Source organism: Rousettus aegyptiacus, unplaced genomic scaffold (assembly GCF_014176215.1).
Source record: "Rousettus aegyptiacus isolate mRouAeg1 unplaced genomic scaffold, mRouAeg1.p scaffold_m13_p_2, whole genome shotgun sequence".
NCBI classification, from domain to species: Eukaryota; Metazoa; Chordata; class Mammalia; order Chiroptera; family Pteropodidae; genus Rousettus; species Rousettus aegyptiacus.
Genome location: NW_023416295.1, coordinates 146,686,798 through 146,714,254, shown reverse-complemented (window position 1 = coordinate 146,714,254; position 27,457 = coordinate 146,686,798). Strand labels below are relative to the sequence as shown.

The following is a 27,457-nucleotide window of genomic DNA, read 5'->3' as shown; positions in this document are numbered from 1 at the left end:
TCTGCATGTCTTGGGCCAGTTTTCTTCTGTGTGAACATCAGTTTGCCAGTCCATTTCAGAAAATCAAACCCCCTACCCCTTCCCTCATCCTGCTCTGCTGATTCAGGTTTATAGGCCCTTAGATCCCAAAAACTCAGCAAGAGAAAGATCCTTTCTGTCCCAGAGTCTCTGGGAAGGACTCCACTGGGCTCTTGGTCATATGTCTATCCCCAAACCACAGCTGTGTTCAAGATGATGAGATACTTAGATTGACCAGCTTGGGTCACACAGCAGCCACTTTAATGCAGAAGATGTGAGCAGAAGCCCCACCGAGTAAGAATCCTAAAAGGAAAAGATTTTTAGCAGACCAAAAATTTTTAAAGAGGTGTTTACTAACTACATTAGAGGGAAATAGTCAAGGTCGACTTTCAAGTTCTTGCGGCCAGGTGGTTGGTGATGCTGATACAAAACGCAGAGGTACCAGATTGAGCCCATATAGAGAGTTGAGCCCAAAATGTTGAATTGAAAGTGACTGTTGGAAATTCGAATGAAGTATTCTCTTGAAAATAATGTCAGGAGCATAGCAGAAATACGTTTAAAATAATATAATTTTTTAATATACAATTGATTTGTGTTAGGGCGCATCAGGCAGGGTATGCAATGGGAAACCCACCTCAGTCCTTAAGTGGGGAAGTTCTTTAGGAAAAGATCAATAATCCATATTGCCTATTTTAGAATCTCCATACAGTCTCAAGCCGTCCCCACCCACCCCCACCTCCCACAAACCGGGCCTCGAGGCTGTATTTCCTTCCAGTCATCTCTAGATTCTCACTGCTTGTTTTGGGTTTGGGGTCTCCCTTTTAGATAGATGCTACTCGGCCCAAGGGACCAGGGAAAGGCGGCCGCGGACTACAACTCCCGGCGTGCCCCGCGAGGGGGCGGGACGTGGCGGGGCGAGGCCAGGAACAGCCACCCCGGCTATCGGTGAGGCGGGGAGATCCGGCGGCGCCGAGCTGAGGTGGCGAAAGAAGAGCTCCCGGATGTGGAGAAGCTGGGGAGAAGGCGTGGGAGGAAGATGGACTCGGTGGAGAAGGGGGCCACCACCTCCGTCTCCAACCCGCGGGGGCGTCCGTCCCGGGGCCGACCGCCTAAGCTACAGCGCAACTCCCGCGGCGGCCAGGGTCGCGGTGTGGAGAAGCCCCCGCACCTGGCGGCCTTAATTCTGGCCCGGGGCGGCAGCAAGGGCATCCCCCTGAAGAACATTAAGCACCTGGCGGGGGTCCCACTCATTGGCTGGGTCCTGCGTGCGGCCCTGGACTCGGGGGTCTTCCAGAGGTGCGCATGTGCGAGTGGGCATCGCGGCCTGGGCGGGGGTCCGGAGTGGGAGCGGGCCGCGGGAGAAGCTGGGACTCCTGGGGCGATTGCTCCTGGAAGGGGTGTGCAAGATCAAGGGTGGCTGGGCCCCAGCTGAGAGCCCCGGGAGGACGGGCTCCAGCTTCTTCCTTATTCTGTAGCTGCTAATAGTCATGACCTGGGACAGTTCCTGTCCCCGCCCTTGAGAATGCCATTCGTAAAAAGGGAAATTTTCTCTTCTCCACCTTCTCCGCCGCCCTTGTTGACGTTGCAGGTTAAAAGAGGCCACTCCTGTGAAACGTGTGCGATTATATGTGAACTCTTAGACAAGAGGCCATTGGGGTTCCACTGTTGCTCTGCGTCTGATAACCACTTGGTGCTGATTGATCAATTAGGGAGGTATCGGGTTCATTAATGGAGTGGGGTGTGAAGGCTTTGCAGTTTCAGCTTGGAAATCTTTTCCTGACCTTTGAAAAATACTCAAAGCTATCTGCCTGTGAGTCAGCACAATCTAGCGCTCTCTACTTTTGTACATAGGTGAGAGACTGGGAAAGTGTATAGAGGGCTATTTTATATGCTTGTAAATGATTTTATCATACCTTTGGAACCTTGGCTGCCCTAAGGACAGTTTTAATTGTGCATCATAGAGACATTGCCATATGCCATGTTGGTTAGGAGTTACAGGCTGATGTCATCCATAAAAGAAGGGAGATAGAATTCTGTGCCAAGAATGAATTTACACATAGTAATTTCAACCTAATTATGTTATAATTTGTTATTGTGGAAAGTAAATTATTTTCACCTTTTAACGTTTGGGTTTTGGTTTTTGAAGCATATTACGCACATTAATATATGGGTAATTGATTTTCATTTAACCCATCTTGTTTAAAAAGGCAATACCAAAAATGTGTAAATTTACTGATTTCTTTAATGTTTTAACCCAAAGGAAGCCTGAGTGGAGCGAGGTAAATAGGAGCTGGCACCCAGAAGATAACACTAATGTAATAGGAAATGTGCAAAGAAGAGATAGGGAAAGACTTGGGGAATTGGTTCAATTCAGTAAACATTTACCGAACCCTAATATCTGCTGTATACATCCAAGGGGATACCACAGTGAATGTGACAGGTTCTTTCCTTGTGAAGCTCACAGACTTTTGGAGATTTTTACCTCCGTACAAAGAGTGTACAGTGAAAAATAACTGAGAGAAGGTGCATCCAGGCAGCAGTGATGTAATAAAATCCTATTTTTGTGAAATGAACTAGAAATCAAAATCACACGTATAATACATTGAGAACAAAACTTATTTTCAATTCTTGAGTTGCATGTGTCAGGAAACCCCTTTCAAACTGGATTAACAATAAAAAGGTAAGGCATGTTTGAAGTACCATAAGCTTTAAAGGCAAAAATTCATTCATTCAGCAAATATTTATTGACTACTTATTATGTGACAAGCAGTGTTCTGTATCTCTAACCAGAGGTTACAGCAGTAGCAATAGAGTCAGTCTTTAGTCTCATGGAACTTGCATAAAATTAGAGACAATATACAAACAAATGAATATATACTTATCAAGTAGTAAGATTTAAAAAAAAATAAAGTAAGATGATGGTGCACTTTGTCACCAGAATCCTCATTCTTGTTTTTTTTTAGATAGGCTCTCCCCGTAGGGTGTCAAGGTGGTCTTGTTGAGAACTGCAGAACTTTCCAAACATAATGACTTTGTCCAAACTTAGGTACTCAAGCAAACTCCAGCATGATTTCTAGCAGGTTAAGTCTGTGTTCTTAGGATGATCCCAATCCCCCTTTAAAATGCCTGCCTGAGAAAACACTCGATGCTGCCAGAAGAATTTACTTTTGTTCTGGCAGGTTGCCCATTAACTCTCTCTTACAACAGTTACTTTAGAAAGTTTGCAATGATAAGTCCCTTCTCTGCTCTTTGAAATCTAAATTTACCACCCAAAACTTTGCTCAATGACCTGAGCGCTATCTCTTTTAAATGAAAACATTCTAGGAGATAACTCTCTCTCTTTCCCAGTCCCTAGGGGAGGATAAAGGCACCTTCAACTTGCACCTTGCCTGCTGTCATAAATTTAGACGTTTGTTTCTCCTATGTGGCGGGACAAGCACCATTTAACAAACCCACATGGCCTAGTCACATGGACTAACGCCCTTTAACATTCCTCAATGCCTTTCCCTTAGCACACCCCAGCCTGTAAAATGTCTCCAGCCTTGTTTGGGAGAATATGAGTTCAGCTCATGCTGGATTTTTCCTCCTATTGCAGTAGTTAACAAATAGAACCTGTCCTCACTGCTCTTACTAGTGTCGGACTTTGTTTATTCTTGACAGTATTCTTCATATCCAGCCAGGTTTAAGTACAGTCCAAAAAGAGTTGTCCTCTGCAGCTTTAATAAGTCTCATTAGGTCTCACTGAGTCCTCTGCTTATCCTTGAACCAGTCACTGTGGCTAGAACACAGTGCTTGTATTGGTACAGTTTAGCCACATCTACTCTTGGAGCCAATAATAAAGCACACCCCCATCAAGAGAAAAATTGGAGTGCAGTTACCAGAAGGGGGAGTAGAAGCCGAAAGTCAAAACCAAATAAACAGCCATTGAAGATTTTACCATGAAATGAGTGGAAAATAAATATTGAACAATGATTTTCCTGTTTCCATGTGTTAAAATGCATTTATTCAAAATTCCATGAAAGAATAAATGACTCCTGAGTACTGTATTAACTTTTACTGTGCCAATTTTATTTAATACTTTTAGAGTATAAACTCCCTGATGATAATGACGATGTCTTATACTTTGAGCCACCTGTGGTATATGCCACTATACCGCTAATAGTAATTAGAAGAAATAAAACCAGTGTTTCCCTTACTAACAAAATGAGCATAACCTTTCTAACGCTCCCTTTTCTAACTTGCAATATTATCTAATAATGTGATTTTACTTTGTTCAAATCACATAGCTGCTTGCTATCTGGCATCCTTTCTAGGGGTCTTGAAAGTTTTAACTCAAAAGTTAGTAGAAGGGATCAGCACTACTTCTTCCATGAAGTTTTTCTAATTCCCCTCAGTGGAAAGTAATCATGCCTTTGTTTTCTCATGTATAGCAGTGTTGTTCATACCTTCATTTAGTCCATGCACTATGCTGGGAGGTAAGGTCACAGACCCTAGAAGCAAAGTGTATGGATGTATTAACTGTGCAACTTTGGGTAAATCCCTTAATGACTCTGCTTCAGTATTGCCATCTGCAGAATGGACTTAAGTTTCTTATCTCATAGGCCTGCTGTAAATATATACAGCCCTTAGAATAGTGCCTGGCGTATAGTATGGATCTACCTTTGACATTTTCCCCTTGTGTTGAAGGTTTTTACAATCTTCATCTCCCATGGGCCACAGTTTTTTTTTTACTTGTAAAATGGGAATGTTGTGATCTTCAAAGTTCTTTTTAATGCTAATATTTTGAGCCAGATTTGGCCTAGGATGACTGACCTCTACTAGATGAAAAGCTGCTTATGAGCAGGTACTATCTTACTCACTTTGGTATGCTTTATATATCGGAACCTCAATTCAAATATGTTGGTTTGAATTTAATTGACTTATTCTGAAGCTATAGTCACAGTTCAGAGCAGCCTTCCTGCCTCTCACCCTCTACTTTCTTTTTTCAACAAATACTTAACCCTAGGAAAGAAATTAAGAAAATTTAATTTTTTTTTCAGGACTAGGTTATATTTTGGAAATTATTTTATTCAAAATCATGATGTGATTCAATTGAGGCAGATTTTCCTGGCCTGCTCAGAATCAAAGCTACCAGTAATTTAAAAGTTACTAACTTGACTAGTTAGCAGTCAAGGAAAATGCTGAGATAATTGATTTTCATTTATTAAAAAGTTATTGTTAGAGATGAGTTCATAAGAGCTTGATTTTTTTAGCAGTGGTTCAATGCTATGTAAGTAAACTTCAGAACGAGTTGATTTTTTAAAATGTTGCCTAACATATTCATGAAAAATAAACATTTGTAGGCTGCGGATTTATGACTAATGAAAGACCTTTGTTGTGTTTTCCTCAAATGGCACTTTATGATTTGAAATAACTTTCATAGGCACCTTGGTTGACATTCCTGTTCATCCTGTTAGATATATAGTATGACTTCATTTGAGGCTAAAGCCATTGGCATTAGACTTTAACATTTACTCTATACTTAATTTAAAATTTTATTAGCCCTGTTTGTTCACTTGCTCATTCTTTCTCTTTTGCCCTCCTTCATCTGATTCTCCTAATCCAAAAGAAAATTATCTACTTATTTAGACCCTTTAATAGATTATTATCATTGTATTTTAAGTATACGTATGGGATGCCATTTTCAAATCCCTAGTGCCATTGCCTTAAATAATATATGCAAATTAGACATTTGGACCTTCATAGGTCTGAAAGCAGAACTTCAGTTTTACTTCCAACAGAGTTAGTGTCAAGATTTAATGAGACCCTGTCGATGTTTCTTTATTACCATTTCTATTTTAGTATTTTGAATAGTGAACATTTATTAGATGTTTATTCTGGGTTGTGGTTGATATTTAATCCTAATAACCATATGAGGTAATTACTATTATCACCTCCATTATATTGAAAGTTGAGGCTTTGGGAGATTATGGATATTGCATAGGGTCATATAGATAGCATGTGGTGGAGCCAAAATTTGAACCCCTTCCTTCAGAGCCCAGACTCTTAGCCATTTACTTTTTCGTTCAACGAATACATATTGAGCACCTGTTATACAGCAGATGATATAAACGTACTTTGTAAAAGTTAAAGCATCATAGCTTAGTTATTGCTTCCTTACCTTTCTGTAACAGCTTAAAGGGAATTACAGTACTGTGTTGGCCTCTTTCTCTATGATAGGCTGAGAGTTTCTCAAGAAAATGGTCTCTATATTCTCATTGTCCAGACTAGTGCCTGAAACAGAATAGGCACCCGCAAACATCTCATCATGAATAAAGGAATGAAAAAATGATAAAAGGGAGAAAAAAGAAAAAGAAGCAAATAAACCTTTTCCCAAACCTCTACAATTTCTTATTTATCTTTTAAGCATTTCAGAAAGATCACTGAATCCTGTGGTGTAAAGAGTTTCAGTGATTTATTTCAATTAATTATGTAAATTAGATGTCAAAACCCATCTTTTTATTTTACTGATTACCTTTTAACAATATTCTGTTACCATCTTATCACCCTTCCTTCACCTCTATTTTAAAAATTCACTAGGTTTTCATTGGAATTTTACTTTATTGCATACCTTTAACTGTGACATTTCTCCAGTGAAAAACCTATCTACAAATTATTTCAAATTTCAAGATGGAGGAAGGCAGGGGCTCCTATGTTCTGCCTTGCACAGAGTGACATGAGTATATATGAGACAACCTGACTCCTAGCCAGTGGCTCATATACTAAAATTTCTTAGAAAAAAATTGCCAGAGAGAGGAGGGTGTTAAATTTACCTCTAGATTTAAATCCTTTTACATATATTGAAGGTAATAAACAATAAAATATAGAGATGTCAGAAATTTTTATTTTACTTTTCACTCTTGGCATTTGAGTGTAGAAATATGAAACATGTAGTCCCTCTTTCTCTCAGGGGATGTCGAATGAAGGGGATAAAAAAAAATATATGTATATGACAAATACTAAATTATTACATTATCTTTGTGTATTATCACTATTAAAACATTGTGGCTAGAGTAATATTCACATCTTCTGTTTCCAGCAATGGGAATTTGTAAAGGTCCAGGAAATTTAACTTCAGTAGAGACTAATACACCTCCCTAGAATAACATTTACTTTTAGTCATTCATTATTCAAAGTCTAAATGGGCAACTATGTTAGCTGCAGTTAATAGAGTTGTTAAGCTAAACTCTCTTGAGCCAATCAAGTCATGTTCTCCATGTCTCTAATTGTAATCAATGGCTGTAACCTAGTCAACTGATTGCATTCAAGTATTTATATGCCCATTGTTAATTGGCCAAAAAAAAAAAATAGAGTTGGATATTTTTTGTTATTTTGAGTCCAGACTTGGACATTTAGTCTCTTCTAAGCTTGAAACTCTTTCAGCTTCATGGTTTGACTAAGCTAAGTCCACTTACTTTTTAGTAAGTATATTAAAATACTTTATAAAATATTCTGAATTTGGTTGGGGAATAAGAAGCAGGGTCTTCCTTAGTTCTTTTTAATTTGAACTTCTAACACTACTATTTTGCTTTATATACCAGTAGTCTTAAAAATACCAAATATCTTTCCAATTTTATAAAATTATATCTAGAGCTACATAAATATTTATATAAATAACATAGTATAAATATATAGTAAATATAAATCAAAGACATTTTTGATTCAGACATTAAGAAAATAGTATATATGCAAAATACTTTATAATTTTTTAAATTTTATAGTACTTTGGATCTGTAACAATATTTTAATGATACAAAAACTAACATTATATAAGCTGATTTTGGGGTTTTAACGCTCCTTTTTGTCTTTAATGATTTAGTGATTTGCCTTTATTTATTTATTTATTTTTTAATATCTATGCAGTGTATGGGTTTCAACAGACCATGATGAAATTGAGAATGTGGCCAAACAATTTGGTGCACAAGTTCATAGAAGAAGTTCTGAAGTTTCAAAAGACAGCTCTACCTCCTTAGATGCCATCATAGAATTTCTTAATTATCACAATGGTATGAGTTTAATAGTTTATTCAGAATTTCATGTAATTTCCAACTTGCTTATCATTTCATAAGACTTGTTTTAACATTTGCATTTAAGATCTTAGCATTGTTTGCTTGCAAAGAAATTTATTTTGATGCCTTTCTCATTTGTTTTGTCTTTTTAAGAGGTTGACATTGTAGGAAATATTCAAGCTACTTCTCCATGTTTACATCCTTCTGACCTTCAAAAAGTTGCCGAAATGATTCGAGAAGAAGGATATGATTCTGTTTTCTCTGTTGTGAGACGTCATCAGTTTCGATGGAGTGAAATTCAGAAAGGAGGTAATCTGTAATATCAGTCTTTATTTTAGGTTATTTTATGGAGAATCAATTTTTTCATATGCAAATATTCTTTAGGAGTGAGGAGAGTGAAAAGGAAGCAGTAAGAGAACTTGTGATTCTTAACTGTGGTAGTTAATGACATTTCTAATAGGTTCTAAATCTTGTGATGACTGAGACAAGACTGTGAGCCCAAATTAAGTCTTTGCTTTACTTTTTACAAAGGGACATTTTGACCTTCTGTTTGTGTTTCGAGACTGACATATAATTTTTTTAGACCAAATACTTTCATGTTTGTTCTAGACACAGTTGATAAACTCCATATAAATCAGAAATGTAGGAATAGAAAACATCCACCAAAAAGTTTTGGAGGACCTCAAGACTGAATTGTGGAATTGCTTCCCAAAATAGATAACTCATTATGTAAGAAGAGTTCCATAGGGCTTAGCCGCAGCCTGATTTCTAGCCAGATAAACTAGCAAAATATGTAATAAAGAATAGAATCACCAACAGATAGGTAAATATAACACTTAAGGACAGGCACTGTGGTTTTTGTTAGGTGCTCTGACATTTGTTGAATATAGGAAAGCTGGCCTAATTGTCTTAACATATGTGTGACTTAAGATGTTATTCTTTTGAAGATGCATCTTTCACATATCATTCCATTATATTCTACCATCCATTGTTTCTTGTAAGAAATCAACTGTTATTCTGACCATTATTTCTCTGAATATAATTTTCCTCAGGCTGCGTTTATGATTTTCTCTTTATCTTTAGTTTCCATAGTTTGGCTCTGATTTGTATTGCTGTGGTTTTCTTTGTGTTCATTTTGTTTGGAGTTCTCTGAATTTTTCCTATATATAGGTTGATATATATCATCAGTTTTCAAAATTCTCTTCAAATATTTCTTCTTCCACATTTTCTCTCTTCTCTCTTTTTGAGACTTAAATTTAAATGAATTTTAAACAACTTTATGGTATCTACATGTCTCTCATAGTCCGTTCTGTTTATTTGTTAATTTGTTTATTTTTCTCTTTGTGCTTCATTTTGAGTAATTTCTATTGACATATTTGAATTCATTTCTTATGGCTTGTCCAATGCACTGTTAAATCCTGTCCATTGAATTATTTCAGATACTGTGTTTTTCCATTCTAGAATATACTTACAGATAATCTTTTAGAGATTCCATTCTCTGTTGAAATGCTCTCTTTTTATCTTTTTTAAAAATTTTTTTCTCTAATTTCTTTAACATGTTCATGATAGTTATTTGAAAATTCTTGATTGTGAATTCCAACATCTGGGCCATTTATAGTTCTGTCTCATTGCCATGTATCTGGTGCCCATAAAACTTTACCATGTATTTAAGACATTTTTGCTGAGTATTTTTCCTAATGATATCCAACACTGAGGTGGAGTTGAGCAGAGGATGGTTTAGTTAGGGAAGTATGTAGAGGTTATTCCTACAAGACTTTAGACACAGAAGTGACAACCAAAAGTGAAGAGAGATTCTTAAGACTCACCAGCCATTAAAGACACAAACAACACCGGTACATATATACCCATACACATCCACAAATACAAATCTGGGGAAAATTAGGTGAAAAGACAGGGGAATCCCTATATAAAAATACTGAGGGCTTCATTCATTACATCACGTTATAATAACTTATGTTGATATTCCTGACCCTTCATTATCAAGGATAATAATAAATAAACAATGTTGTTATACTTAGTAAATTTTTTAATTACTTAGTATATTTTTAACTACTGCATATTTTTAACTAATGCATGGTACATTAAATATTTCTATCACTATAAAAAATTTTAGTAATTTAGTGGGGAAATCTTGTTTTATGCAATAATTCCATGAAAGTCATTTCTCAACCCCATTAGATAAATAACATACATTGTATTTCTAAAGAAACAAATAATAAGAAGTAGTTTAAAGGGCTCAAATATCGAATATGGATATTTTATGACGAATCAATTCTTAACTACTTTCAGGTTGCCCTGGTGTACTCTCAAAGCGCGATATTTGTATAAATACCTTAATATCTTAACTATGCAGAATTTTGCTGAAACATTTTCCTTTTTTATTGTTATTCAAAAACAAAAGTAATTCATCAGAATTATTATGGATTTTGTTCAAATTCTTTTGATTACTTATACAGATACAGAAATATTCTGCATTCTGAGTTCATTTTTATGTTTTTTTAAAAATTACTAAATGAACACTTTCAGTATTCAAAGTGGACTTATTACAGTTTTTGCTTTTAGTTCGTGAAGTCACCGAGCCCCTGAATTTGAATCCAGCTAAACGACCTCGTCGACAAGATTGGGATGGAGAATTATATGAAAATGGGTCATTTTATTTTGCTAAAAGACATTTGATAGAGATGGGTTACTTACAGGTTTGTGCCTTCATTTTGCAAAAACCTTTTAAACCCTTTCATATGTATACTTTTAGTTTTAGAGGAGAAGCATAGCACAGTTCATAATGGAAAATATTAGCCCCCAGAGGAAAGGTTTATTTTCTGAGGCATTTATCCTACAGACCCAACCCCAAACTAATCTTTGAAATCCAGTCAGTAAATATACAAGAAATTCTGCTACAACTGTAACATTAAGATAAGAAGTGAATCAAGTGTTGAATGTTTCATTCAAAACTTTGTATTTAATTCATGGTTATGTTACTGTCAGATTGCAGTTGTATAATTGAATAACTTCTATTGCTTAAAAAGAGACCCCACCCAACCTCCCCCCCACCCCAAAATAAAAAAAAAAAACAGTATAATAGAGGTGGAAGAGCACCAACCTGGGCATCAGGAAAACTGATTGAAGTTCTGTCTCTATCTCTAACCTTGAATATATTGTTTTTTCTGTTCTGAGTCTCCTTGCTCTAATTTTAAAACGAGTAGGTTCGATGTCTTTCTCATCTTTAAAGCCTACATGTTACACCGTATATTACTTGTTCATTTTAGTTATAGCTATTACTTATTTAGCACTTATTATGCACCAAGGGCTCCATAAAACACTACATAGGATATTTCATGTAATGCGCACTGCAACAGAATAAAGTGGACATTCCTAGCCCACTTTTACAGAGGAAAAAACAGCAATTGGCTCAATGCAAAAACAAGTAGTAAATGGTACTGTCAGTATTTGGATTCCTGTCCTTATGTTACTTAAAAAATAGCATTAAAAAAATCCCCAAAACTCTACTCTCTATAATAAAATTCTTATGTGAATCATACTCTGAGGGAAAAATATTTTTCCAAACTTTTGGTCAGTGTATAGGCAAACCTTAGTCTGGCTATTTAGTTAAATTTGAGTATTGATGAAAATTAGATTTGACAGATAAAGATACTATCCTCCTTAAGCTCTTCGCTAAGTAGTACTATGGTTTGATCTTTTCCTAAAGTGTGGAGAAAAATGAAGTCTCTCATCATATTTATGAAGAGACTAGCAATTTTGAAAAATGAAATTTTCCAGTAATTCATCTTGACATTGAAATGAATGTAATCTTGGAAAGGCCTCTCCTCTTGTCCTCATGCCCCAGGATGAAGAAACTGTCCCTACCTTTGCCCACACATGACCCAGACAATACTGTCTACTCCTATCTGTAGCTCAGGGATCTAAGATAATTCTGTACAGTGGATGCTACAGTTATTTTTCCTATCTTGCCACTAGTTGCAAATAGGAACAAAAATTCCGAAAACATTTATACTGCTTTTGAATGAAGATTGAGAGGGACTGCTAGAACAAAGGTGATAGAGTTAGGGGATTTCTAGAAAACTCCTCGTGGTCAGAAAACTGGGAGATAGATATTACGTCTGTTTTTTTCAAATCTTAAAGTAGAAATCTATTCAGAGTAAAATGAGAACTTGAACTGTGTAGATAGAAGTTGAAAAATCTAAGGTTATTTATGTAGTTTGAATATATGGGAAACTAAAAAATAAGCTTTTCCCTCCCCCGAAAAATGATTTGTTGTATGTCACTAATATTACTGGGTTATTCCTTTTTCTTAGTGCCGTAGAAATGAATTTATTGTTCCATGTTATAGTAAAGTTTTTGATATATGTGAATGTGTGTTAAAAACAGTACTCATAGCATTTGTACTACCTTTAGGGTGGAAAAATGGCCTACTACGAAATGCGAGCTGAGCACAGTGTGGATATAGATGTGGATATTGATTGGCCTATTGCAGAACAAAGAGTATTAAGGTAAAAATAAGGCTTATATAGCCTTTGTACAAGACTCTAAATTATTTTTAGTAGATATGTGTAATTGTACTTGTAGATGCTGATTTGTGATACTCTAATCATCTTAGGATCTGTGTAACTAGTTAGTTCATATGTGAAAGACAAATTCATAATATTTGCCTTTAGATGACTTAATAACCTAAGAAATACATAGTCCAGTTAGACCACACTAGTTCAAGTCTTTCACTGTAAGTTGAAGTGTATATTAAAGTAAATTTGAAAGGTAATATTTGAATAATTGAGTGGGAATGGGTTACTAAGTGTACTGGTGCTAGCCACATGAGAGGGAGTGATTAGTATTGTACTTGTATTCAAAGGTCTATTTTGGTTTCTTTTAGATATGGCTATTTTGGCAAAGACAAGCTTAAGGAGATAAAGCTTTTGGTTTGCAGTATTGATGGATGTCTCACCAATGGCCACATTTATGTATCAGGAGACCAAAAAGAAATAATATCTTATGATGTAAAAGATGCTATTGGCATAAGTTTATTAAAGAAAAGTGGCATTGAGGTATGTGCCCCTGAATATATTAATGTTTTCTTAAGGTTATGATTCAGGGTCAAGGAATATGTGAGGGAAATAAGGGAGATGCATTTTTATTATCTGTTACAAAATCTAAACTTTAATCTTCACGTGCCTAGAAAATTATTGTACTATTTACTTGTACATGAGTAAATTGTCAATCAACAATTAATGTTGTTTATTTAATAAGTATGAACATATTATTTTTAAATAGGTGCTATCTAGTTGCCATAGGGTCTTGCAACAAGAAAGATTTCATAAAAAATAAGTGTCAGCACTAGGAAAAAAGCATATATCTTCTGGATTCATAAATGTAGCTTATTCTTATGATTAAAAATGTTAAATTCAAAATGACTTAACATTTAAGTATATTTTCAAAATGAAGACTAAGATGATTTCTTATAATTCACTAGAAATCTTACATACGTGCTTCTAAGCTGCACAAGAGACAAGTTATAGACTTTCCTTTCGATAAATTGAATGATAGGAAACTCTTAGATGAGTATCAGACAGTGTGTGTTGTATTTTTTACCTGTAGATAGAATCCTTTTCACTGATAGAATCCTTTTCCAGTGTCTTTCACCTTTACTGTACAACTAGAAGTAAAATGTTTTAAAGCTTTATTGTTTTAAAATAACAGTTGGTTTTACTTAGTTTGTCCTTCAGAAGGTCAAAAGACTACTCATTTGTGATGTATTATTTATAAGGTATTATCTTATTCTGAAAGAGTTCTGTTTATTTTCTCATTTTTCCTCCTTTTTTTTTTTTTAAGGTGAGATTAATTTCAGAAAGGGCCTGTTCCAAGCAGACACTCTCTTCCTTAAAACTGGATTGCAAAATGGAAGTCAATGTACCAGACAAGCTAGCAGTCGTAGATGAATGGCGAAAAGAAATGGGCCTGTGCTGGAAAGAAGTGGCATATCTTGGTTGGTATCTTTTTATTCAGCCATATTAACATGAACCAGGATTTTTTTTTTTTTTTAATGCAATAGAAAAATAAGAAACAAATTCCCAAGATTGGCATGATTGTAAGGAAATAGGAACGCTCTTACACTACTGACAAAAGTATTAGGTTGGGACAGCCTTTCTGGAGGTTACTTTGGTAATATTTATCAAGTGCAGCTAGTAGAATGACTACCAACACATGCTACGGAGTCAGAACACACCACCAACTAGCCAATTTTGGTAGTGTAAGCCTTGGTTTCCTTATCTGTAAACTGGAACTGTTAAAAGTACCTATTGTCATAGATCTATTATAGGGGTTAATGACATAATCTGCATAAAACATTGTGCAGATTTATAATACATAGGCGGTACACTCTGAATATTTTTAGCTAATTTTAAATGTAACAGTTTTGACCCCAAATTCCAATTCCAGGGAAGAAGTTGGACAAATGTGCCAATAATAGAAGAAAATAAAGAAACCACCTAAATACCCTACAAAAATAGCATATCTGTAAAATCAAATACTATGTGCCCATTAAAAACAATGCCATAATCTATATTTATTGGTATATTCAGATGTCACAAGTTTTTCACTTCAGTATTAAGCAAATATACTTATCAGGTATCTACTATAGGCAGGCTTTGACCTGGTTCCTAGGACTTAATACTTACAGGGCTTACAGCCTAATGATGTCAATATTTTAAATTATCAATAATGACAAGATACTAAAATACATAATAACTAAAAGCCATATATGAAATAAATATTTACAAAGGGAATTTGGGCCTCCGAAGAAGCACAGGATACTTTGGGAGCATATGATCTGGGGACTTCAGGAATCACCTTTAAACTATATGTGAAGATTAAGTGCAGAAAAATACTATAGAACGTTTGATAGAAAATGATCCAATTTTTGTAAGGAAAAAACATTTTTATTGAAACATAAGAAACTCCAGCTATACTTATTATTATCTGTGCAATCTTAAGCAAGCTTCTCTAAGTGTTAATTTTCCCATTTATAACACAAATCAAACTCTATAAAGCCATTGGAAAGAAAATCAGAGATAATGTAAAATATTTTACATAATGCCTTCATATAGTAATAATAAGTGTATCGTTTATATAGGTAAAACTGTAGCATTACATATGCCAAAATGTAGTGACTATAAATAGTGATAATTAGGATAATTTTGATTATTTTTGCCTTTATTTAAAAAATTTTCTTCCAAGATATGCATTACTTATATAGCATAAGAAAAAAAACTATAAAAAGTAGAAGTTAGAAAATCAGAAAAATAGAGAATAGACTCCAAATTTTTATTTTAAAAATCAGAGCAGTGTTTTTTGTGTGGGCCACATAAAATATAACAATGTATTCCTTAAAAATATCAAAATTTTTATAAGTAAAATTCAGTAAGTACAGCTTAGTTTGAAGGGTGGATAATGCAAAGAAATACCTTAGTTTTCATCATCTTTCAGTGAAAACAATTTGAATTTCAGTATATTTAATAATAAAATTTTCAGTAAATGTAAAAAAAATGTAAAACAAACTCCTCAATTAGCATTGAATTATTAGTATTTGCTCTATAGTATAGTAATGGTTATACTCAAAATGGTGAGTATATTCTAAAGTACTGGGAGCTTCTGAAATTCATCCTAGCAAAAAAAAAAAAAAAAAGAAAGAAAATGGTGGGCAGATTGAGAAGAAGGGAGAGAGGAGAGAAGGGATGTAGGTAGTTATGTCAGTGCAATGATAATTTTTGAACAAATAAGTGGTATACAAATCAGAACTATTACAGATTAAAAGAGACAAGACACATATCAACAAAATGTAATATGTGGCCCTTGTTTTTGATTCAAAAAATCAACTATAAAAAGACAATTTTGAGACAACTGAGGATATATGAATACATACTAGATTATTTGATGATATTAAGGAATTATTGTTAATCTTGTTAGTTTGATAGTATTGTGTCACTTTTTAAAAATATATGTATCTTTTAGAGATAGATGCTGAAGAGTTTTGGGGTAAAATATGATGGCTGGGAATTTCTTCTCCCTCTAAAACACTAGGGGGCAGGGAATAAAGAAAAATGTTGATAAATTAGCGAAAACATTGATAATTATCCCACATGAACTTGGGGTTCTTGAATATATTTGAAATATTTCTTAATAAAAAGTTTAAATAATTCATATTTTATATATAGGATTTCTAGTAGTTATATGTGGCATGCAGAAAGTATACCCTATCTTCCTTTAACTGATGAGTTTATTTTGAATAGGAAACACCCTAGGCCTCAATTATACACTCAAGTACCTTAATATGTTTTCATTCCATCTGATCTGTAGTTCATATATGCAAGGCTTTAGGTCTTACTCAAGTTAACAAGATTACTTATTGGTTGTTGTTTGCATATTTTGAAAGAATATTCTTTGTCCCATTGAATATTCAACCAGTTTTTCTTTTACTTGGTAGGAAATGAAGTGTCCGATGAGGAGTGCTTGAAGAAAGTAGGCCTGAGTGGTGTTCCTGCCGATGCCTGTTCCACTGCCCAGAAGGCTGTTGGATACATTTGCAAATGTAATGGTGGCCGTGGTGCCCTCCGAGAGTTTGCAGAGCACATTTTCCTACTAATGGAAAAGGTTATTAATTCCTGCCAAAAATAGAAATTAGTATAATGTTGGGAAAGAAAGCATACAGCCTTCTTCAGCCACTATACTTTTTTTGATTAAGTATAGTTCCATGTTCTAATGTTACAAAGAGTGTGATTTGATTTGTGACATATCATCATATCTTTTAAAGCAAAGTCTTCTCAAGTTGCCACTCCAAAACCTTCTATGAAATAATTGTGCTGTACTTTTCTCTTTATGCAAGATAATATTTAGAAATTGATTACAGTCTTTCACAGATTTTTAGTAAATGCAAGTAAGAACATCGTCGAAATTGACTTTGTATTTTACCCTGTAAAACTGTGTGTCTGTGTGCTTTTAATGATGCTATTTATTTTGGGACAGTGTATCTGGTAAGACATGCCCTTCTATTAATTAATAAAATTACATTTCACAGACTTGATGAAAACTGTCTTGTTGCTATAGAACAAATTTACCAAACATGCCCTGATTTCCTTTAAGTACTGACCATGCAGTCAGTGTGAGAAACAAACCACTAATTAGATGTAAATTATCTGACTGTACTTTATATATACACATACATATAGTACATATACACAATATAGATATCTGAAGAAATATTGTGAAGGTTGTATATCGATTTGGAGTAAATTGTTTGCAGTTACTTCTGAGGTCATGGTAATTCTGTGAACTAAATTTGGTCTCCCCACAATTTTACAGCCACCACAAATTACTCTTCTACCTGATTAGATTCCAATAATGGGGCATTATCTCATAAATGTGGACACTTAAATAATAAACACTAACTGTTTCCTGTGGAACATTTACCTCTATTTAAACTACAAAAATAATCCATGTAAACCTCTGAAAAGAAACAATTGATTCAGGCCAAGCTATATAGGAAGATGTTTTCCTTTGTCTAGACTAGGTGGATTTGTACAGTTCAGAGTCTGCTCAGATAGGCCAGACAAATTTGGAGGGAAAAAAGGACCATCTTCTGTCTTACATTTCCTTAACATCTTGTCCTGGTTTTACTTCCATCTTTCTAGTTTTTCCACTGCAGACTTTAATTTCTCCTGTTTCCTTAAATTTACCCATTCCCAAAGGTTCTAATTCCAGATCTTGTTCTTCTCAGAGGCTACATCTGTATTCAAAGTTTCAGCTATAGCTTCCATGCAGATGACTCCACAATCTAATGACGCAGACGCCTAATCTCTGCTATGAGTCTGATTGCATCTCAAATTCTTCATGTTACAAGCTAGACTCCTGAACTTTGCCTCTCGGATTTCTGGTTTTATCATTGGGATATCACAGTCTTTTTTAATTTCTCCTTTTCATCTCTAGTCAGACACCAAATCTTAAGCTTGATACTATTCACCCAGTATCCTTTCATTTTTTCCAATATTATTGCTATTAATTTTTCACATTTGCTGTTATCTTTTACAAAATCTTTTAATGACTCTATGCTCACCAAAGAATGTAGTAAACATTCCCCAGTCCAACTGTACTTTGGACTCAATATTTCCAGCCTTGATTTCTACTGATTCTTGTGGGTACCTCAACCTCAATCAAACGATACTGTGTAATTCCCCAACAATGCCTCTATTAGCCTATTCTCAAGACCTACTTTTAACCACCACATGAATCATTCATTCCTCAGAGAGGTCCTGCCAAAGTAAATACTGTGCATGAATATATGTTCTCAAGTCCTCGTTTCAGTGACCCAAAGCTAAATATAAGGAGACAACAGTTAACCCTCACTGTGGCCCATTTCCTGTGTTCCCAATAGTAGTGAATTTTAGAAAAAAAAAAAATCTATGTTCAGTTCTGATATGTAAAGAACTTAGAAGTCGCCAAACCTTTCCTCACAATAAGAATAACTGAGAAAATGGAAACTCAATGACTTTTCCTGGACCTATCAGAAAACTTAGGTCAAAGGGCAAATAACCACTCCAAAGTCTGAAGAGACAGGCACATCCAGAGAGATATAGCATCCAACACTTATTTACCTGGAACAAAAGCTGCTGGGTGCCATAAGCTAATAACAACACAATTAGCAATTTTGGTGATTGCTGGAGGTTGAGTGCGGACTAATGTGAGAGTAAGAAACTCCTAGAGGCTGCAGTCATATCAGTCGAAAGACAGACTGTCAGATTTGATTTTAAAAACTAGACCCGACTGTATACTGTCTACCATAAACCTACTTTAAAGACTCATAAAAGTAAAAATATATGGAAAAAGAAGCTGAAAAAAGATCTGTTTAAGGGTTTTTATTGTAATGTTATGCATTTTGCACTTTGGGCAAGTTATCTAAACTCTCTGTTCCTTAACTTCCTTACTCTGAATGAAGCTAATAATAGTACCACCTCACAGAATTGTGAAGATTAAATTAGATAATATAAGTAGCATATTTAGAGGTGTCCCTAGATAATAGACCTCTAAATGTTGTTATTGTTGATGATGATGATGATTGATTTAGCAATTAAGACATTTGAATTCTAGCTTCATATTTGTCATGAACTATCTAAGTGATGTTTTAAAAATTAATTAACACCTGAAATCTAGTTTAATTAACTGTGAACTGAGGGACTTAGAATACCTCTATGATCTCGTCTACTTCTACAATTACAAATGTACCAATGTTTAACTTAGAAGAAATATTTTACAGAGAAGAAATATACATCATATCTATAGAAAATGTAGCCATTTAGGGCTCTGAGAATGATTGGCAGAAGGCTTTTAAACTTCTTGGTACATTAATAAACTTGGAAAGAAAGTTCTCTTGCTTAGACTCTATAATTCTTAGAAGGACAGTAGCTATTTATAAAGTAATTTTACCTGTTAGCACTATCTAATTTTTTTTCAATTCAACAATGAAGCATCTATCATGTTAAAGACATTGCAATATTCCCTGAACATAAGAAGATAAATAAGACACAAGTTTACCATCTAAAATGGAGACAAATTTAGAGAAATGGGATTTGGGGAATGAGGTGAGGGACGAGTTTAGAGAGGTACATAAATGGAGACCGGATCATACAGAGAGTTCTGTGAGTTAGTTACATTAAGAAATTTTTACATTAGTATAAGAATAAGAGAAGAGAGAGGGCCTTAAAGGGCTAGAAGCAGGAAAAGCTTTTCAGAAGATGAAATCTGAGCAGGCCTTTAACAGCCATGGAAAATGGTATCAAGGGATAACATCAGAGAAATGGGATTAGCAGGATCTGTTCAGAGAACAGAAAATGTCCACTGTGTATAGGACCTACAGAATCTAGAAGGAAGTGATAAGATGTGAGACCAGAAATTTAGAATCAAATGGTAGGGTGTGACCTTCGAAAGAAAATGTTTGATCTCTATGCCCTTCCAAACCAAACTAGTCTATTATTAACTTAATTGTCTACTTTGTTCTTGTTGTTTCTCTTGTAAAACTTTATGGTGATTCCAAACCACCCACAGAGTAAGGTAAACACTTCCTAGTCCAAGGGTTATAATTCTCTTTTGTATCTTCCCTGCCCTTCTACTTTCACGAGGAAACCAGCAGAGCTAAGCATTAGTCTTCCTCTCCTTACCCCATCCTTTCCCATTATTCTCTTAAAGCCCAGTCTTCCCTCACAGCCCTGAGTATTTACCTGCGTGTTCATTCATTTAACGTGTCTTGTAAGTTCCAAAAAGTCAAAGCCTACCTGTTTTGTTGGCATCGTGTGACTTCAGTATGGTAGATGTTGTGATCAGCCACACAGATCACCCTCAAAACTAGAGGACTTACAATCCCAGCTGCTAGGAGTATTGGCAACAAACAAGCCTCAGCTGTCAGCCCCTTTCATCACTTCTTCAGCTAAAAAAGAGTTGCTTCAGCCAAGGTCACCCTCTTCCTGGAGTAGCCCACATACAATGATTGGATGGATATAAAGGATACAAGTCCTACCGCCCTGCCCCAGTAAGAGACATGCTAGCTAGCTTCAGAGCTCCCAGTGGGGTCGGGTCGGCTGAAGTCTTTGTTGAGACTCCATAGAAGTCCACCCCTTCCCTTTGCCCAATCTTCCCTTCCTCCCTCCCTCCCTCCCTCCCTTCCTTCCTTCCTTCCTTCCTTCCTTCCTTCCTTCCTTCCTTGCTTCTTCCTTCCTTTCCCTTCTACAGGTGTGATCCCAAGAGCACTCCCTCATTAACCCCTTGGACACTAATATTCCTTTCAGCAGCTGCTTCTCAATCTGGGACACCAGGAAATATTTCTTGAGGGATTGGAACTAGGTAAAGTAATTACTATTACCTGAATTATTAATTACTTCCTAATTGTTTAAAGGGCCACGTGTGACTATTGTAAAATCTTAATAGTCTCTGAGTGCCTGGTCTTTTGTTTGTTTACTACATGCTGATAAAAATCACCTTCTCCAAATCTGAAAGATTTTGTTTAAAAAATGTCACCTTTAATGACCTGGTGCTCTCGTCTGCCTGAACTGGTTGGGAAAATTGTACTACTAAAAATAGTAGCAAAAAATTTTGGTTTGTCCACATTTTATTGATGATGTTCCTAATGCAGGACTACTTCATGCTTTGTTATTGAATTGCTCTGTAAAGAAAAAGTAAATGTAATGTAATGTTAAGTGTTTGTATGCCGAGGAAAATATGTATTTAAAAAATCTCAGTGGTTAACATCTTGGCCACTGGGTGTCATCATGGATCTAGCTTTTAAAAAGATGGAGTGTTTAGCCTGCTGATTGGAAATAATTAGTGGAGTCTAATAAAATTTAAAAACATCTTTTCATTGTTCGAACTTTATACATTGAATACTAATATCCACTAGAGGAAATTCTGTGTAAAGCATAATTTCAGTTTTTTTGTTTTTTTTTTTTTTACTCTTTCTTCACAACAAATCAAATGGAAGTAAAGTTTCTTTTAACAGTGATTGAGGTAGACCTTGAGTGAGTGGAGAAATGGGGCAGAAAGGCTAACTTGAATGAGGACATTCAGTTGAACTACTGCCTTATTAGAGAACCAGAGCAAACTAAATGGGAAACGATATTCCCAAAGCTCCCCAGCTCTGTCATCCAGTTACCTCAGGCCATAGAAATGACCTGTCTCTCTTAACTTCTTTTTAATCTTCACAAACTGCATAGAGTAAGTACTTTTATTTCCTCCATTTTACAGATGGAGAAATTAAAGCACAGAAAGTTTAATAACTACTCAAGGTCAGACATGAGGTGGCAGAGCCAGAATTCAAAACAGAAAACATCTCAAGGGTAGAAGATTATACCTGTGGTAAAGGCCTACGCCATGTTTTCAAAGTGGTGGTCCCTCAACCACCTTCCTCAAAATTGTATTTAACCATCAATAAACATAATACTTGTTAACATATGTATTTTAGTTGCATCCCAGAGACATTGAATTAGAATCTCTGGAATAAGTTCTGGGAATCTGAGTTTTAGTAAAATTTCTTCAGGTAACTTTTATGCACATTAAATTGTGAAAAACTTTAAGTTAGGGGAGTGAAGTTGGGGAGGCCTACTTCCCTAGGAAGGGAAAAGAGACAGTGGGCCTATTACAGGGTTGGAATCTGGGCTCAGGAACCACCCCATACCCTCTTTAAGAGACAGTGTGTGTGTGCTGGAGACCTTCTTCCTGATTACCAGCAGGCGTCAGTGGTCCCATCCCAACCCTCCCTCCTCTGGACACACACCCGTTCATCTGTGTAGGCCTCCTGTAACTCAGGGGCTCTCAATTCTGACTTCACACTTAAGTTTTAAAATCATACTGATGCCTGGAACTAACCCAGACCAATTAAATGGTAAGCTTTAGGTATGGGGCCCTGAGAACTGATATTTCTAAAAAGGTGTTTTGTTTTGTTTTGTTTCGTTTCGTTTCGTTTCATTTCGTTTCGTTTCGTTTCGTTTTGTTTCGTTTCGTTTTGTTTTGTTTTGTTTTGTTTTTTGTTTTTCCAGGCTATTCTCCTATATAGCCAGAGTCAATAATTCCCATTTTCAAGCAACAGTTCTCAAATGGAATCTTTAACAAGTACCTTAGAGGAGATTCACATGCAGTTCTGCAAAATACACTTTGAGAAATTGTCTTAAAAATAAATAAATAAATAAATAGATAAATAGATAAATAGATAAATAAATAAGAAGGCAGAGCAGGGAAAAGAATGTGTGTGTGTATGAGAGAGAGAGAGAGAGAGAGAGAGAGAGAGAGAGAGAGAGAGAGAGAGAGAGAGAGAATATTAGACTAAGACCCTGCTAGGCAATATTAAAGTATAACTGATTTTCCAGATCCAGAGAACAAGCAATCTTGAATCTCATGTTAGAGACTGAGTAAGAGGCATCTGGCAAGGAGCCAGCGATTTCAGCCTTAGTTTCTTTCTCCTCATTGCTGACCTAACTGGCCAGAGAATTGTGTTTTGCAAAAGATGAGACCCCCTTTGGTTATGTGGGCCCTCTGGGTACCTTTCCACCAGAACAGCTGCACATTAGGTGGATCCATAATGAGCGAGATACCCCCGCCTCCCAACTGCAACCCCTGGGGCTCCTATATGGACCCCATTCCTGATTCCACATACAAAGATTCAGGTCTGCAGAGCTCTGTCATTGCACTTTTTAAATTATCGCCCTCCACTTCTGGACATAAGCTCTAAAGAAGCAACACCTTCTGGCTTTTTCATTAGTAATTTTCAAGGTCTAGTACAGCACTTGGAATCCAATCTAAAGAATTCTCAATCCTTCTTTCCGTAAAAATAGTGAATGGATTCTGAATGAAAACCATTTTGTGTCTGTTTAACAGAAAGCCTGAAGTACTGGCAGGGGGAGCAACAGAGCTGGGAGTCAAGAGTAAAGACAGGACCCAATGTGGCTGGGGAAATGACCTATTTCTATGTACTATTTCTTCTGTCCTCCACCAGCATCCACACTCTTCATTCTTCTCATTTCTCAAGGATAGTGTCCCTGAGGGAGGTAATTTAGGGTGTGGAAAGATGTTGACCTGAATGGGCCCTCAGGGGTCTTTTTGTAGTCTCTCTTTATTTTATAGAAATAAACACTACTACCCAAGTTCTCTTTCTTTGAATTTCAATTTTTTCATTTCATAGCAGAGCCCCAGGCCTTGGCCACGCTGTAGAGAGCCAGCACCTGTGATGGAAGCCAGAGGCTTTATTGAGCCAGCAGATTGCCATCCTCAGCAGTGTAAGTATCAAACAAGGCCCAGCTCGTGCACTTATAAATTGTCCTTCCTGCAACACTTGACTGGCATCCTAGAAAGAAGACTAACAAGGCTTATCACTACTGCCTCATCACTCCTGGTCCTCAGTTTTAGTTGTCCTCAAGGAATTCCTACTTAGGTTTCATGAATCTCAGGAGAGAAACTTTACTTCTCCCCACTGGCTACAGAAGCCTTATAACCTCAGTTATAAATGAGAAACTAAACTCTCACAGAGCAGGATATGGTTGGCCTTCATTATACAAGCAAGAGGAAAATGAAATGAGATTTTTAATGAATGAGCTAGAACTGCTTTTTGAAACAAAATTAATATTAATGTTATTAATTTGCGTACTTACCTGATGATTTTTAAATATATCTGCCTGGAGTAAATAAACTTCTCTAGATCATTTTCCAGCTCAGCTGTAAGCAACCTAGCAGGATGCAGCTGATCGCACTAATTTATTTTAATTAAAACTCTCTTTAGACCAATTACTCAGAAATATGCCCTCTCTCCCTAAACCGAGCTAGTTATCACAAGGATATTTTGTCCCTCCCTGCCTGCCTGCAGCTGCTTTCAGTTGTCATTTATACGGATCCTGGTAGACTGAAGCTTTCACAAAATAAAGGCACAATCTAAATAACTGAGAACCTCTAAAGACCTATATTTTCTCACCTCTGTTAGAGTACGTTTGATATCATAAATTAATATAAATCATTGACATAAATAGCAAATTTGAATTGAACAAAATCATAATTTTAGAAATATATACCTGTACATGTATATCATAGACATAGATTGGCTCAGATTTGTACTCCTATTATTAATTATAGTTTGCGATTTTCCTTTTCATCCTGGGGATAATAACCCAATCAGTCAACAATTAAGGATTAGTAAACCCTCATAGCTGTATATCAATAGTCACAAAGATTTTAAATTACTAATGATTATATTGCAAATGAACAACAAAAAATGCCCACATTTATCTGCTCGAATCTGTTCTGTTGTAGTTTGAGATTATGCTCCTCACACTTTGGAAGAGTAACAATCCAAACTGTCTAAATGGAGCACACACAGTGTTTCCCTGTAATTAGTTTTCTAGTTGGCAATGGAAAAGACCGAGAGGGTGGGGTGGATTGATAGCTCCTTATTTATGGCTTCTTCATGTAAAGTAGCCATAAGAGTGTTTTCTACTTCCTTCTCCACTAACTCCTTAGAAAATTCCATCTAGGTCTGTACCTGTGTACCCAAAAAGAGAATCAAGAATTCTTTCATTAAACTAATGTAAAAATAAATGAAACCAAAGCGAACATTATTTAAATGCTACGTTATTCCTTTTTGGCACTGATTGTTCAATTACCTGATTTTAATTAATATTTTATAAATGTATGAATGAGCTGCTTAAAAACAAAAATTATTTCTATTTTGTAATTACATATTACAAGGAGAGATTACAAAAAAAAGTTTAAAAGCACATACAGATTGCGTGAATACCCACAAATCTCTTTATCAGATTTATTTACTTACAACTAAGACTATTCTTATCACTTATAATTGGTTTTTGCTTATGTTTATGTCTGAAGGAAGATTGAAAAGGTCTTTCATATACTCAGAATGGATTGAGAGATGTTGAAATGCAAGAATCAACAGTATTTTGTGTCTGGTTTGATTTGAAAAGTGGAGGAAAAGCAAAAAAAAAAAAACATGACTTTAAGCATTCATGCCTACAGGAGGACCAGGAAGCTGAATTGGTAGATACACAGGAATGTGTTCATTTGTTTTTTTTAAATCATTCATTCACTATTCTTTTTTTCAACATATCTTCATGATACAATTTCTGAGGGTAAAACTCTACATCAGTCACTGAAGATGCTTTCTACAAGTTCTCTGTAAGTATACAATAAAATTGGGAAGGAAAGACTTGCATAATGTAAAAAATGTTAAATAAGCTAAGGGAATATGTGATTAGGTTAAAAAAATAATTGACTGACTGATGCAGACATCAAGTAACAGAAGAATACAAAAGTAGGATCAAAATGAGTTATAGTACTGAAACTGAGTTTTCTAGAAGACATGGAATTAAATCGATTCATGAACTTAATTCACAAACGACACTTGTTAAGCACCTATAAGGAGTGCTGTGCTGGGTTAGGTGTGGTGGAGGACACAAAATGAACAGGTCATGGACTCGAATAGAGAGAACCTTACAAACTAGAATAGAAGACATACATTTACACAAAAATACAAGGTCCGAGTGTTTAAAATATAAATGAATAGTCATTGGAGAGCCAATGGGGGAGAAATGAAAAACAATAGGGGAAAGGGACAAGGTATCCCAGAGCAGGTTTTCATATAACTAGTGTTGAACTACTTATAGGGTGAAATGCCTTTAAGGCACAAACAAAGACACAGGAGTGAGGAAATACCACCTAATGGAACCTTCGAGGAATCATTAGAATTTAGCGGCTACTTATTGACTACAGAGAGGAGGGAGTAGGACAGAGAAATGAAAGAGGAAGAAGAGTGAAAATAAGTGACAGGGGAATCATTAGGAGAAAAACTAGTGGCAATTTGGATGAAGAAATGCGGATGAGTTGTTTTACAGCTCCAAGAGAGTAAAAAGGCGATGTGGTAGATTAAAGTTCAGGGGGAACTTAGAAAAAGGGAAAATCCAAGTGGGCATGGACATTTGCACCACACCTCTGCCATTACTATCGCCATACAGATGCTCATTTTTATAGTATTCTATAAATCTAAACTGCCACAAGCTCCCACACCACCCTACTTTCTTGTACCTTCCCACTGGGCCCAAAGGGACAACACAGCAGATGTCAGAGAGATTCTTCTAACCAATTACCTGGTGTGTAAAGAGACATTTCAAACAGCATAGCCGTAGCAGAAGTCTTGATCCAGCTCACCTACCCCATGCCCCACCAAAACCGTTCTATCAAGTCTTCACATCTAAATAAATAGTACCTTTAGATAGTGAATTAGCTAAACATCTAAGCTTCGTCTTCTTTTCTGTCTCTTGCTCCTGTATTAATAGGGTAGCTAGCTCAAAACCATATAATATCCTGAAATCGGCCATCGCATCATTTCCACTGCTACCACCACTGTTCACATGCCCCTCTTCTCTCACTTTACACTGCTGTAATAGCCATTTATCCCTGTGTCCTTCCGTAAACCCTAGGTCCATCCTCCATCTAGTAGTCAGAGTGACCTTGTAAAAGCATGTGTCAGAATGTCTCACCCCCTGTGGAAAATCCCCCAGCTAGCATGAAATCTGCACTCTGCATCACGACTCCAAGCCCAGGGAGCCCCACTCATCATCATTCCTGTTGGAACTCCTACGTCACCTCCTCAGAATCCTCAGCCCCATACCCCAGCCAAGGCAGCTCTTTTGTCACTGTCTGACACTTTACCTTATGTTATTTTCTTTATAGCATGTATCAGTGCCTGCCATATCTCAGATGTTTCCTTTATTAAGAAGAAGAAGAAGAAGAAGAAGAAGAAGAAGAAGAAGAAGAAGAAGAAGAAGAAG

The 27,457-nt window shown here is 36.0% G+C and overlaps 1 protein-coding gene across 1 annotated transcript; it reads left to right on the top strand.

The window, feature by feature from the left end:
* Positions 1–951: 951 nt before the first annotated feature.
* On the top strand, positions 952–17,170 carry CMAS (cytidine monophosphate N-acetylneuraminic acid synthetase). The gene is made up of 8 exons (XM_016140500.2): positions 952–1,314; positions 7,921–8,063; positions 8,220–8,375; positions 10,650–10,783; positions 12,501–12,595; positions 12,973–13,144; positions 13,929–14,082; positions 16,579–17,170. The coding sequence occupies exons 1-8, from the start codon at positions 1,055–1,057 to the stop codon at positions 16,767–16,769; spliced, it is 1,305 nt and encodes a 434-aa protein (XP_015995986.1). The 5' UTR covers positions 952–1,054; the 3' UTR covers positions 16,770–17,170.
* The last annotated feature ends 10,287 nt before the right edge of the window (positions 17,171–27,457 follow it).

Coding starts and splice junctions, on each gene's coding strand:
- CMAS (XM_016140500.2), top strand. CDS start 1,055: ATGGACTCGGTGGAGAAGGGGGCCACCACCTCCGTCTCCAACCCGCGG. Junction 10,784..12,500: donor TAGAGATGGGTTACTTACAG/GTTTGTGCCTTC, acceptor TACTACCTTTAG/GGTGGAAAAATGGCCTACTA. Junction 14,083..16,578: donor GAAAGAAGTGGCATATCTTG/GTTGGTATCTTT, acceptor TTTACTTGGTAG/GAAATGAAGTGTCCGATGAG.